The sequence below is a fragment of the Plecotus auritus genome, assembly GCF_963455305.1.
Source record: "Plecotus auritus genome assembly, chromosome: 4".
Lineage (NCBI taxonomy): Eukaryota > Metazoa > Chordata > Mammalia > Chiroptera > Vespertilionidae > Plecotus > Plecotus auritus.
This window is the reverse complement of record NC_137775.1, coordinates 25,508,697-25,523,095: the sequence shown is the minus strand read 5'-3', so window position 1 is coordinate 25,523,095 and position 14,399 is coordinate 25,508,697. Positions and strand designations below refer to the sequence as shown.

The 14,399-nt window shown below is 39.3% G+C and overlaps 1 protein-coding gene across 1 annotated transcript in view; it reads right to left on the bottom strand.

Moving 5' to 3' along the window:
• PDE7B (phosphodiesterase 7B) overlaps positions 1 to 14,399 on the bottom strand; it is a gene marked incomplete at its 5' end in the record, with an annotated part of 281,891 nt that overhangs the window by 179,524 nt on the left and 87,968 nt on the right. The window contains one exon of the mRNA XM_080664507.1: positions 13,137 to 13,197. Within this exon, the coding sequence (XP_080520633.1) occupies positions 13,137 to 13,197 (61 nt within the window). The remainder of the gene's footprint in view (positions 1 to 13,136; positions 13,198 to 14,399) is intronic.

Here is a 14,399-nt window from a genome sequence, read left to right as displayed (position 1 = left end):
CCCTTTTATCTCTAATATTTTAAAACAATGAATAGCATTGTGCCTATCCTGTCTTAAAATTTGTCTTTACTTGCCACAGGGATTAAAATTCCTCCATGAAATAATATTGATTCCTTTACAGATATAGCATATTTTCTTAAAGGTAACACCCAAATATTTTATAAATATATTTTGATTTAATGAATACTTGCCAATTAAAGTACCCCATTGATGATGTGGATTTGCTCATCAGATCACTTTTCTTCCCAAAAACTAGCTGAGAACAAACATTAGGGATGAGGAGTTTTAATAATGTTAGTTGTTAGAAGAATGTGAGCAAAGGATATTTATAGGACATAAGGGTCTTCTTAAAGAGAACAAGCATACCTGAATGAGCCTCACTTTATGACAAGGGGTGATGAGCATCCAGGAGCAAAGGCATGAAAAGGTATGTGCTGCACTTTGCACAGAAAAAAATATGGCCTAACTATATTGGGAATCACGGCATCTCATCTTCTATTATTTTTACACATGATTCACCGACCAGCAGCGGCAGTGTCATCTGAGGGCTTGTTAAAAACTCAGAATCTCAGGCTCCATCTCAGACTTAACCAGTATTTATATTTAAACAAGAGGACCATGGGATTCATATGTACATTGAGAAGCACCAGTCTCCAAGACTGGATTCCTCTGAGTCACAGTGAAATACAAGAAGCACCCCCTAAGCAGCTCCTGACTGGACAAGAGATGTACACAGGATCTAAGCTGAGCCAATCAGGTTCTGTCTCTGTATTTTGTAAGTTGAGACAGAGAAGAAAATGAGAGACTGGAAGCAAGGGAGAGACCCATTTACACCTTTGACTTGGGTCTGGGAGCTACTCTGCTGCTACGTTCTCTTTGGTGAGCAAGGGAGATCATAACCTTTAGGGTCTGGGTGAATGAGAGATAGCATCCTTGATGCAAAGAAAAGCCAGCCTGTTTGATGAGGTTGCTACTGGTCTTTGGATCTCTGAGTTTATTCAGAATGTCTGGGTGGAGCTGGAGCCCAACTGGAATTCCAGCAGATGGTAAAAGTATCCTGGTCCCACATCAAATTCCTTCAACCCCATTTCTTTAGAGCTGTGTGATGTGTCCAACTATCTTCACATAATCAGGGCTGGATCCTTGGATCTATGATCCCATAGGTATCACTGAACCTCTGAGCTTCCCAGAAATCTGTCTCTCATACTCCAAACTGTTCATTTGCTCTAGTGGGTGGCTATTGCCACTGGATTAACCAGAAAGCAGGATAGCTCTATCTCTTTGGACCAAATAATGTAGACTGTTGGCTTCTTGCTATAATGTGTCTGTCCTTCTGCCCCAGCTAGTCTCACATCACTATGTTAAACTTATAATTGGTAGTTGTGACAAGTTGGCCTTAAGCTGTTAGAATACACAGATTTCAGAGAACAGATTTTTCTTTCCCCATATATGGACATACTAGTAGTGGTCCAATGCTAAGAAAAAAGATGCCTTTTCATAGAATGATCCCGAGAAATGTTTAGAAAAAGAATTCTAGAGATTTCAAAAAAGGAAGTCTTTGAGTTCTGTTGTTCTTGCTCCCTCCCTGCCCTGCTTACCAGAATCTTATCATTGCAGCATCTCCCCTGTGAGAGGTGTGGAACAAAACTCCCAGAAGTGGTCATTGGGGAAACAGTAAAATTGGCTCCTGAGGGCCATTACAAGGGATGAGAGCCTACTGTGACACCTAGAGGACCCTCAGAGCTTCCTCTGCTGCATCTTCTCCCCCAAGCAGCCCGGGAAAGCACAAGTTGAACTTTGGAGAATACTAGTGGAGGGATACAGAGTAAAAGTTCAGAAGGAATTCATTTTAAGTTCAATCATTCTTGATAAAAGTCATTCTAAGGGAATACATAGTTCTTGCCTTTTACTAGTATGCCAAACTCATTTTTAACTAGGTTCATTATCTAGGATGTAATAAATGGGCTGTTTTCTGGGGCCCACTATAAATAGATTTCTCTGGTATCTCCTGTGGTCTGGATCCTGGAGCACCACCATTTCTGGCTTCTCTCCGCCTTGCTTTTCTATAAGGAATCTTCACATAAGAGTTTCCAAGATTACCAAATCCTTCTGTCTGTTGTAATTCATTCCTTGGCCCGTTGAAGACATCCTTTGTAGCTTACTGTATAAACTCACCACTGTGGGTAGGTCTAATTCAGGTCCATTTAGTAACTCTCCTGGTCTTGACCATGGTGTCATATTTGGCAATACCATTGGGTATCGGTTCTCATGCTTTAATTGTTCTCTCTTTTATCATAGCTCCAAATCTATAATTTTTAGTTTTGCCTCTCATTTTAAATCTACCTGAAATCTCTTAAGCTGTGTTAGTTTGGAAGTCCTGCTGTCCCCTTGAACCCAATACATTGAATATAGAGAATTCTTCTTCACTCTTTTGACTTCCTTGTCTCAGACAGAGGCTCCCCAGTGATCTGTAAGGCATATGAACACTGTAAGGCTCTCCTTCCTTGTAGACATTCAAATATGCACACATTCTTGTCTGTGATGGTATTGCATTGCACTTGGCTCTCTCCAAAGGAAGGTGGGAAGGGGCTGAATTTGAGAGTCCAAGGTTTTCTTCGAAGGACATACTTTTCACTGTCCCCAAAGTTTATACCGTTGCCTGTAGAAGGAAGGTGATGCTTGTGTTGTCCCTCTGGGTGTGAGAGGGCAGAGAGGAAAGCTGCTGAGGGGAGTGGGGTAGGAACAGTTAGCACATCTCTCTTTCCCACTGAGATTGCAAAAAGATGGCCCAGTGAACTTGGCTGCATTGTATTTAAAAGAAAGGAAAATCACATTAGCTGCCAACATTTACAAAGCAGCTATTTACACAGATAACCGAATTTCCAGATTCTCTTGGAAAAATACATGGTGCCTGTATCCCCTCGTGGCAGGTGTGGCAGGAGCTGAACAGCAGCTGCATGCTTTCAGTGGGGCACTTGCTCTCCGGTTGGCCTCAGCACCACCACTGTGTCTTGTATTGAATCCAGTCAGTTTCACTCTTACACACGAACCGCCTGGCCCTGGGGGCATCTGAGTGTGTGATCTCCAGGAGAATCCCTGGAGAGCGACCTTTGAAGGTTTGCAAATGCATTCATAGGATCACCAGCACTGTATCTTGGAAACAATTAGAACTTGACATATGCTTATTGAATTGAAGTGATTTTGAATCTTTGGACTAGAAAATGTTACACCAGGAGGACTTTAGACTTGCCAAATAATAGTGATTGTCTATCTGCAAAGTAGCTATAAACCTTGATTTAGTTCAAGTATAAGAAGTGTCTGTCACTTATTCCTGACATATTGAGAATACACTTCCTGGGACTTAAGGACCGAGTTATTTGATCAGGTATGCTGTTAAGAAGTGACACATGCTTCACAGTCACCCAGTCAACATATACAACGTTAACTACTTCCTGGTTTGTTCAGTATGAGCCATTTGGGGAGAAATAATCTACTTTCTTTGCTTTCATCTTAACCTGGTCCATATAATAACATTTCATCTCTGAATATAAATCACTGGAATTCTCTATATAATAACATTTCATCTCTGAATATAAATCACTAGAATTCTCAGCTGTAATTGCCTGGTAATATCAGAGTCAGTGTCTCAGGGAATGTAGCAAATATCACTAAAATGAAAATAAAAAATTATGTCGTATTTTGAAGAAAACAAGGATGAAATAAAATATCTGTACATTTGGTTAAATTTGAACAAGAGGAAATTGATGGCATTAAAAAGGTTGTAGGGTTCTTTTGAGGATTAATGAAATGATGAATGGAAAGCACATAGCACAGTCTGGCAACGACAAGTGTCCAGTAAATGTCAGCTATTAGTTACAGATAATCAGTTACCATAGTGAGTGGATAGCAGGTGACCCGCCTTTCTCTAGGCACCTGGAAAGAACATATGTTGAACACTATATGACTAAGATGTTAGGGGGACTTAGTCTTGTCCACTGACTAGGGTCACTCTCCGGTTTGTAATTTCCGAGTGTCAGCATGGGGGCCAAGGACACCTGGGACATGGAGACTGAATAGTCTTCCTGCCATGGGGGAAAACAGCCAGGACCGCATAAGTAGCTGGTGGTACTTCCGTTTGGTAATTATTTTCCATGAGGCAACTAAACTGGGCATCTTCTACTAACATCATTTATTACAGAAAATAACAATATTAACTGGATTGAAATAAGCCCCCACCCTTCGTTGGGGTGGGTGGAGGATTATTTTTAAAGTGATTCCTGTACTTTCTTCTCCCATAGGCATTCCCATCCCACCTTAACTGTGCCAATAACATCACAGTTATCTACCTACTTGGGTTTCCTTTCTACTTAGTCTATCACTAAAGCTCAGGTAGACTTTTTAGTTATTTCAATGACCTGCAAAATTTGATGCAACAGTGGTAGGGGTTCTCTTTCAACTAACTGAGTACTGATTTATAGCACAGACACAGAACTTATTATTTTTAAAATAAAAACTCCTGCAAAAAATTCTTCCCATCCAAACATCTCTGAGAAACATAAAATAATTTTTTGTTTTGTTTTGGGCAATGTATTAACAAATAAACACAGTGACTTCAAAGATTTCCATCCTGTTTTTATAAAACCTAAATAAGGTTAGATGACTTGTGATTTACGGTACCACAGTCTTCCGTTGCTTCCCACTTTAAATAGAATATGATTATAATTAAAATCACATGAACTCGAACTTTTTAGCATTTAGAAAATAGGATGGATGGCTTGATGGCTGACAAGAGAGACTCTCAAGCATCCTTGTAGCATCAAGGCCCTTGATCCTTGATTACAGGTCTGAGGTACGATTATGTCCATTTGCTATGGCATTCCAGCATATTCTCTATCAGGTTGGAAACAATAACAATAGCAGCAGAAACAATAAAACAATCACCACAACGAGCACTTACGTAACATTTTGTGCTTTGTGAACTACTTTCACTCGTATTTTTATTTTATTTGGACCTCACAGCAGCCTAGCGAGGTAAGTGCCACGGGCACTCATTTCCATTTATTTATCTTTCTATTTATTTGGCCTCTCTTTTATTTTATTTAATTTTTTAAATTTTCTTTTTCAATTACAGTTTATATTCAATATCATTTTGTATTAGTTTCAAATGTGCAGATAGTGGTTAGATAATCGTATACTTTGCACTGTTCCTCTATTTCCAGTATCCACTTGGCCCCATGCAGAAACAGACTTATTTCCATATATGTTGAGGAAACTAAGGCTCAGAGAGTTGAAGGGGCTTGCTTTACACTGTGCAACTAATAAGTGGCAGAGTTAGGATTCACATCTGTCTTTTGAATTTCAGTCCAGTGACTTTTTACTCTAATACTCTAACTCAACAATGTCACTACTTTCTGGGGTCCAAAATAAAATTTTGATTTTGACACCACCTGGTCCCATATTAGGGTTTTTGCACAGGCTCACATGCAGTTCCCTCTTCCTGGAGTGCTCCTTCTCAAGATCATCTGAGGACTCCACAGAGAGGGGCTGTCTAAAAGAGCCACTTTTCCACTGTATTAGTTTGCTAGACTGCTCTAACAAAATACCACAAACTGAGTGGCTTAAACAACAGAGATTTATTTTCTCACAGTTCTGTGAAGCTAAAAGCCCCAAATCAATGGGTGGGTGACGTTGATCACTTTGAGGCTGAGGGGGAAGGTTCTGTTTCAGATTTCTCCCCTTATTTCACAGATAACCATCTTCATACTCATGTGGCATTCTCTCTGTATGTGTGTCAGCATATCCAAATTTCTTTTCTTTTCTTTTTCTTTTTGTAAGGAGTCTAATCATATTGGATTAGGGCCAACTTTAATGATCTCACTTTAACTTGGTTACTTCTGTAAAGACTTTATCCCAAATAAGGTCACATTCTGAAATACTGGGGCTTAGGATTTTAACAAATGAATTTTGGGGAGACACAATTCAAACTTTAACACCTGCCTCCTCAAAGCCATGTCACTCTCTACCCCTTTTCTTCCTGTTCCCCATCTCAGTTGGTGGCATCACCACTTATTAAGTTGCTTGGCTTACTATTCATGAATTCTCTCTTTTTGCCTGTTTACTACATCCAATTCATCAGGAAGTTTTATCAACTTGACCTTCAAAATATTGCTTGTACCCCAATACAGTCTTTCTACTCCAAACCACACTAATCTTCTGCTTGGACTAATGTCATCATTCTTGCCCACTGCCCACGTAGAATCTACTTTTCACACAGAAGCAAGTGTGAGCTCTAGAAAATATAAGTTATTACATGCCATTCCCTCTTCAAAACACTGCCTTTAGAGTAAAACGTGAACTTGTTATCCTGGATGAAGACCTTGATATTTAAAATGTATTTAGGAGTCAGCAGGATCAGCATCATGTGGGAACTTAGATATACAAAATCTTGGGCCCCATTGCAGAGCGACTGCAGCATTTCAACAATATCCCTAGGTGATTTGTGTACATTTTAAAATTTGAGAAGCAGTTACCTAGAGAGCCCTGTAGGACTGTGTCTTGGAACTCATCTCCTTCCACTCTTACTCTTGTTTATCCCATTCCAGACTCTGTCCTTTTGCTGTTCCCACCCCTTTGTGGCTCTCTGCTGGAATGTCTTCTTACAGACTACTCAATGTAAGAACACCACCCACCTCCTTCCACCATGTCACTTGTATCCACCTTATTCTGCTTTGTTTTCTGCACAGTCCTTATCACTATCTGAAATTGTATACGGATATGTTTACCTAATTCTTATTTATCTCCACCAATAATATATAAACTTCATGAGATTAGAGATTATATTCACTGCTATTTCCTCCCAGGCAAAGAAGAATGGCTGACACATAGTAGATACTCAATAAATATTTGCTGAAATAATAAATGTCAGGACTTTTGGTACAATTTTTTGTTGTTGTTTGTTTGTTTGGTGCTGATTCAACTAATGATTTTCTCTAGTAAAAATACTCCTAGGCTACTGTTGATGATACCATGGCATTTTACTAATTCACCACTTTTTATAATGTTTCCATTTGGGTTACTTTTCTTCCCTTCTCCTCCCATTTCCCTTCTTCCTTACTGGCATAGCCATTGGGGTTCCTTTCCATTATACAGGCATTAAGAATGGCTGGGAGTGAGGCAACAGGCAGCTCCTACTAAACTCTCCAAAGCAACATAAAATAGTATAGGCTTAATAATGACTTTATTGTATGGTAGTTACTGGCTAGAGCTTTTGGACTTGAAGTTTTTGAAATCAAAGAAAAATCTTAAACTATCCAACCTTACTATAAATTCTTGGCAGTAACCTCAGCACAGATGGCAGCAACATTTCCAACTTTGCTTACAAACTAGGAAATGTGTCTCTTCATCTGTGAGACCCTTTTGCTCTCTAATGAACCAAGGAAGGTTCTGAAATATGATTATGTGCCAATGAGCTCTGATTAGCTCTTCATTAAAGAGTAGTTCCTATCCAAAGTATTCCTAGAAAAATACATACATACTACATACATACATATATAATGTATATTAAGAAGCTATTTTACATTGAGGTAATGAGTCATTTGTTTCAATATGAATTTAAATCTGTTTTAATGTGGTCAAAACACAGGCCTTTCTTCAAAAGCCACAGTATTCCTGCCAAGTCTCCTGAAGTGAATACTTCCTCAGGGTCACTCGCTTTCTCTTCCTCAGCTCCCTTGGCTGGGGGATCTGCAGTCTCCATGGGCCAAGTGGCATTGGCTCTAAACGTTATCAGTTTTGTCCTCTCTACCAGGACCTCTTGTCTCCTTTTTATTTTAGTCTTCACATTGCCACAAGCTTTCTTCCAGTGTCAGGATGTGGTTTAGGGCATGCACATAAACCAAACTGTTCAGTCTAATATAAAATTAGGCATCGCTGATTTTTAAAAAAAGAAAAATATGGATTAGCATGAAACAACTCAGAGCAGATGACCAGGTCCCAGGTTGGTGTGTGTCTGTGAATATCCATAAACTTTTTAAGATAAATGCTACCATAGGGAAGGGACCAGTCATGCCCCATTCTCTGCTACCACTCAGCCTCTGGCTTATCAAGCTGAAGGGGCTGATTATATAATGCTAGAAATGAGAACATTGAGGGGTGGGGTATCACAAATTTTTTTTTATCTTTACCATCAAGCACTAGTTCTAGGGTTACAGTGGATGCCCCAAATCATTGGCTAAACTGAATGGACAATTATATATTGTGTCTTGGGACTCTTTTTCATTGAGTTGCCTTATAAATTCTATATAGATTTGTCTTTCTTAAGAAATTCTCACACATTTTCCCCTTTGAAATAAAATTAAGGAGAATGGGAGAAGAAAAATACCTCTTATTTTCTAACTAAGTCAAAGAAAGGGCATTTGAATCAGTCCATGGCTCTCAGACAAAATGAGCTGCAGAGCGGCCAAACCTCAAGCCTCAGAACTGCTGCACCCCTGGTCCTCAGGGCCCCCATGTTGCAACTCCGGGGGAGGGGGAGACGCGAGGGGGCTATTCTAGTCTAGGTCAATGGCATGGTGGGGGTTGTGGATGCACAACCCTCCAAGAATCCAGTGCCCCTGCTTTTTGCCACAAGGAGACTCTCTGGTCCTGCTTAATTCAGTTAACACTTGCAAACACTTTAAAAGACAATAGAAAAAGGAGAGGTTTCCCTTCCTTTGGTTTTTAGTGAAACTAGTAGGTCATTTGCTATGTGTCTAAGCTACCATTTAAGAAAGGAAGGAGTCTACCAGGGAAACACAGAACTAGAGATAGGCCCCTCTATTAAAAAAAAAAAAAAGAAAAGAAAAAGCTACTAAAGACAAATCAAGGAAAGAAAGAGCTCCCTAAGGAGGAAAAGCTTTCTAGAGATATTTGCCAATCACCTTTCCTTGCTAAACCCCAACCACTTTAAAAATCATACTTCCTCTAGCTGACCTTTGTAAGTTAGATGAACATTAACCGTATGATTTATGTGGAACATATGGAACACATGGCACTAAATCTGTTTCTTGTTATTTCCCTAAACACATCCCTTCAGTACTCACTCCAGAACCATAGCACACACTTCTCCAAAGCGATACTGCAAGCGCTTTCCCCCTGTTTTGTTAATTTTTGATCTCTATACAACACAACCAGTATTTTTTAATGGAAGTTAGATCACGTGACACGAGTACTCAAAAATTTCCCGTGGCTCCTCATCTCCAGCAGAATAAACCCAGAGTCCCCACAGTGACTCAGGGGATCTTGCCCCAGCACTGCTCAGTCCCTGTCCTCATTCCTGGACTTCGGCCACATGTGCCCCTCTGCTCCTTGTGTTCTCCAAACTCCCTTTGCTCAGGGGCTTGGTAAGTGCTGATCTTTCTACTGAACATACTCTATGCTCACCCTCTCAGGGAACGCTTTGGCTATTCTAATCAAAATCTGCACCACCACCTCCACCCCTGCCATCATTACCTTACCTCTCACCGGCACCCTGCCTTACTCCTTCCACAGTAGAATTGCTTTTATTGTCACCTCTAAAATAATGTGGTATATGTGTTTACCACCCATTTCCCTGCCCTCACAAACGACTAGAATCTAAGCTCCACTAGGGCAGGAATTTTGTCGGTTTTGTTCATTGCTGTTTTTTTCTGGGGCCTAGAAGAGTGTATATAGTTGGTAGTTACTCAATGCCCATTTTTTGGGGACAAATCAGCAATATGAAATCATGTAGTTATAGACTATTATGTGATACTAGAGGCCTGGTGCATGAAATTCGTGCATGGAGGGAGGGGGTCCCTTAGCCCGGCCTGCACCCTCTCGCAATCCAGTCCCCTCGGGGGATGTCCGACTGTCGGTTTTGGCCCGATCCCTCAGGATCGGGCCAAAACCAGCAGTTAGACATCCCTCTCACAATCTGGGACCACTGGCTCCTAACCATTTGCCTGCCTGCCTGCCTGCCTGATCACCCCTAACCACTCGCCTGCCTGCCTGATTATCCCAAACCACTTGCCTGCCTACCTCATTGCCCCTAACTGCTCGTCTGCCAGCCTGATCACCCCTAACCGCCTCTGCCTGCCTGCCTGATGCCCCTAACTGTTTGCCTGCTTGCCTGATCACCCCTAACCACTCTAACTGCCTGCCTGATCATCCCTAACTACTCTAACTGCCTGCCTGATTGCCCCTAACCCCCTGCCTGCCTGCCTGATCATCCCAAACACCTCTGCCTGCCTGCTTGATCACCCCTAACCATTCTGCCTGCCTGCCTGATCACCCCTAACTGCTCGCCTGCCTGGCTGATCGCCCCTAACTGCCTCTGCCTCAGCCCCCGCTGCAGCAGCTTCTTCTGGAAAGGACGTCTAGAATGACATCTGGAAGGTCATTCGGCTGTCTGGTCTAATTAGCATATTATGCTTTTATTATTATAGATGTGATATGAGCTCTGGATTAACCAGGCTCAGACTATGAGCACAATTTCATATAAAACAATATTTCCCCCTTATTATTAGTTTATAATTGTAGATTGGACATCTTAGCAGAGCACTGGTATTCAACACTGCTCTTTGCAATGACAACTGTAATGGTTGTAATTTAAAAGCTAGATATTTTAGGGAAGCCACTGAATTTCCTTCCAGCGGATAGTTTACTTTAAAAGTGGACCCAGAAAAAACATTTTTATTTGAAAAACAGATGGATTGCTAAAAGGGTCACAATATATTTTAATTTTCCTGTGAGAAAACAATCAACTAGATGATAGAGCCCAAACAAAGGCTTGCCTGTCTCTTAGTTCTCAGCAAAGTTCTTCTGCAGGGTCCTGTCCCTGGACAACCTCTCAGAACTTCTCTGGAACTGACCGAACCACAACTCGTGCTGCTTTCAGCTTTCTCCTCAGCTCTTTTATCTCCCTTTCTTTTCTTCTTTTATACCAGCAGGTCCTTTCTTATTTTAAAACAAATCAACTTCATTTTTTTTTTTAGAGCAGTGCTAGGTTCACAACAAAATCGAGCAGACTGTACAGGGATCTCCTATATACCCCCGATCTGGACATACGCACAGCCTTCCCTACCATCAACACCTCCCAGGAGAGTGGTACATTTGTTACAATCGATGAACCTACATTGACACATCGTCATCACTGAAATTGGAGTTTATATTAGGATTCACTCATGGTGTTACATATTCTATGAGTTTGAACAAATGTATAATGACATATAGCTACCATTATAGTATCACACAGAGCAGTTTCACTGCCCCAAGGTCCTTTCTTTATTTATTTTCCTACTATAAAATTAATACATGCTGATGGTTGGAAAGCTATAAAATGCAGAAAAAATATGATGAATCAAGTAAGGTTATTTTTTTTCTATCACTAAAATTATATACATACACATATATACAAAATTACATATTTGTAGAAACACAGCATACATGTAGTTCTTTATATAGTTTTATGTCAGCAGTATCTCCCTCTACCTGAGACAGACTTTAGGAAGTACAGAGCCTTAAACATGTCTCCTTGTTTTTTTTCTGGATACTGCGAGTAAGCTAACTGGTTATGCAAAGTAATTGCATACATACCTCATTCCCTTGACAAAAACTCCATGCTTTTTAGGGTCTAGCTAAGAAGAAAGGAACAAAATAGAGATCTTGAACTTGGAAATGTGAAATTGCTGGGTGTGTACATATGCGTGTATGCTTGTGTGGGTGCACAGGTGTGTCTATGGATGCATGCATGTGTATTACATGTTACAATTTGGAGAACCTAAGGAAGTTCCATAGTGTTTTGTTTTACATTCTTTTGTTACATTTGTGCAATGAGCCCTCAGGCCATCCCTGATGCAACAGACTCGGCATGTTTGTTCTGGAAGGTTTCCATTTGCCATGGAACCACAAACCTCAGTTACTGACTTTCATATTATTTGGCAACTTCTGTGCTATTTCATGGGCTGTTTGTTAATGGGTGGCACTTTTATCTATGACACATGGCACAGGATTGCAGGGATTACATGCACTCTGCATCGGCATGTTCAGTCTCAGAAAACCCATTTGTTTGGGGGAAAATGACTTTGTGACAAGAAAGTTCAATAACAGCCCCAACTCATTTCCAACATGTAGCAGCCAGTAGTGATTACCCAAAGTGCAGTTCATACTCTAAACACGCCTCCAATTATGTCTACTTCACTACTGGGATAAGTTACCAAATTTTGGCATGTGTCTGGTTGAGGTTTTAGTAATGCAAACAAACAATAAGAATATAATCTTTGTATCTTCAGAATCTCTTTGTTGAACACTTGAAAAATATAGAGAGACAAAAAGAAAGAAATAAAAGTCACGCATGATCCCACCATCCAAAAAGCCCAAAACACGTTTTAAGTATTAGGAAATTATAATCTCACTAGACTCAATTCTGATATGGACTAATGGTGACCTGGACATACCCAATACTAAAAGAAAGAGATAAAAAGGAAAAATGAAAATACTACACTGCTTCATTCCTAGAGCAAGTGTGAATAAAATTCATGAAAACAGGCTTAAAGTTAGAATCCTTATGTCATGTACTTTCATAGTAAGGGACTGTTGATTTTTTAGAATTAGATGCCTTAACTATAATTTTAATATTATAAATTCATACATGTAACTTCAGCTCTGTAAAAATTAGTTTATTGTATATTTTGTAGCACAAAAAAACAAGTCAGTGTGGGTAACTGTGCTGACTTCAGATTAGTTCGAATATGTATTTCTCCCAGGCATTGTGAGTAAGGGCTTTGGGTTGATGTAAATTCTTAATAGTTTACTTACCTAGCTTATCATTTCTAGTCTAAAAATTAGTCTGATTCTTCTTGCTTTTTCATCACAGTCCCCTGAATACAAAGCACCCAATTCTGTGTTATGCTGATGATCTAAGAAAAGTCATGGTTCATGACTTACTGACAGTTATTAAAATCAAAACCTTTTTTTATCAAGTGTTCCACAGATAAATGTGTTAGAGATGTCTTTAAACCCATATAAAGCCTATAAGCCTCTGCAATATGGAACAAGAGACAGTTAATAAGGCAACAGAACAACAATAAGTCACGTGACATCAACATGCTTAATGTATCTAAAATGAAAAGCCTTCTTACCTAGCATGCAAACACATTTGACATTCTGATCAGGGTTTTCAAACAAGAGTTCACCACACCTCTGAAAGAAAAAAAAAAGCCATCATTATTTTAAGATTTCATACCAGCATTTTCAAGGCAACAAGTCTATGTAACCTGACATTACCATGATATTTTTCTACTCCTCATGTTCTCCTGGGTTACCTGAGTCTAGGAACTTATGTCATGAGTAGAGAATTCCCTGAAAGTAAAGTATTTGAGAGGTAAGTTGGGATCGATTTTTCCTGCATGCCTCATGCTCCTGCCTAGGAATGATTCTGTGTGCTTCTAAGAGGAGGAATGGCCAGAGTGGGAGATATGCAATCTATTAGATCTAATAATATTAAGTTAATTCTTCTCAACATTGGTCCTTATATAGCACCAAAGCTATTCTAAACTAGCCACTCTGCAATCAAGCACAGATATTATTAAGCACAAAGTCAGTAGCCTATACTTAATTCTCTGAACTTGGGGAGAAAAACAGTAAGAAAATGATGAAAAAGTGGCACTCATAAGTGCTTCTCCCTAACCCAGAGACTTAAGAAAATATCAACTTTCTTGTCTATATCTTAGTTTTAACTTTCTAGTTAAAAGTTTTATATAAGGCAAGCTCCAGAGATATCAGTTATTTCAGACTAGACCACATTTATGTATGTGATTGCCTAATAGTTGGTACCTGCATATATTTTTAAAATCCTCCCAAGAAATAAGAAAATAACAAATAGAAAAATGTATAAAGAACATGAGCAGGCAATTTATGGAAGAGGAAATTTGAATGTTCAATAAACACAGAATATATTCAATCAATCATAGTAATAATTAGGAACCAATAAATTAAAGATAAAATGAGGCTTTTTTTGAACTCACTCCTATGGCAGCACTTAGAAATTTGGCAATAACAAGTGTTATAAAAATGTACAGAAATGAATACTCCTACACATTATAGGTTAGAATATCAAATGATAGAAGCATTTTGAAGAAAAATTGGCAAAATTTTATTAGATTCTACTTAAAAATTACCTAAGCTGAAGTGTGCATTACTCTGTAACATAGCAAGTCATCTTCTAAACTGATAATCAGAAAAATTTTCATATATAACTTAGTTAAATAATATGTTATTCACACCTTGGAATACTACATGGTAGTTAAAATGAATGAACTAGGACTATATACACTGTAAAAATATATACATAATTGTCTTATATAAATATTCATACTGTATAATGTTCAAATATTATAAAACAT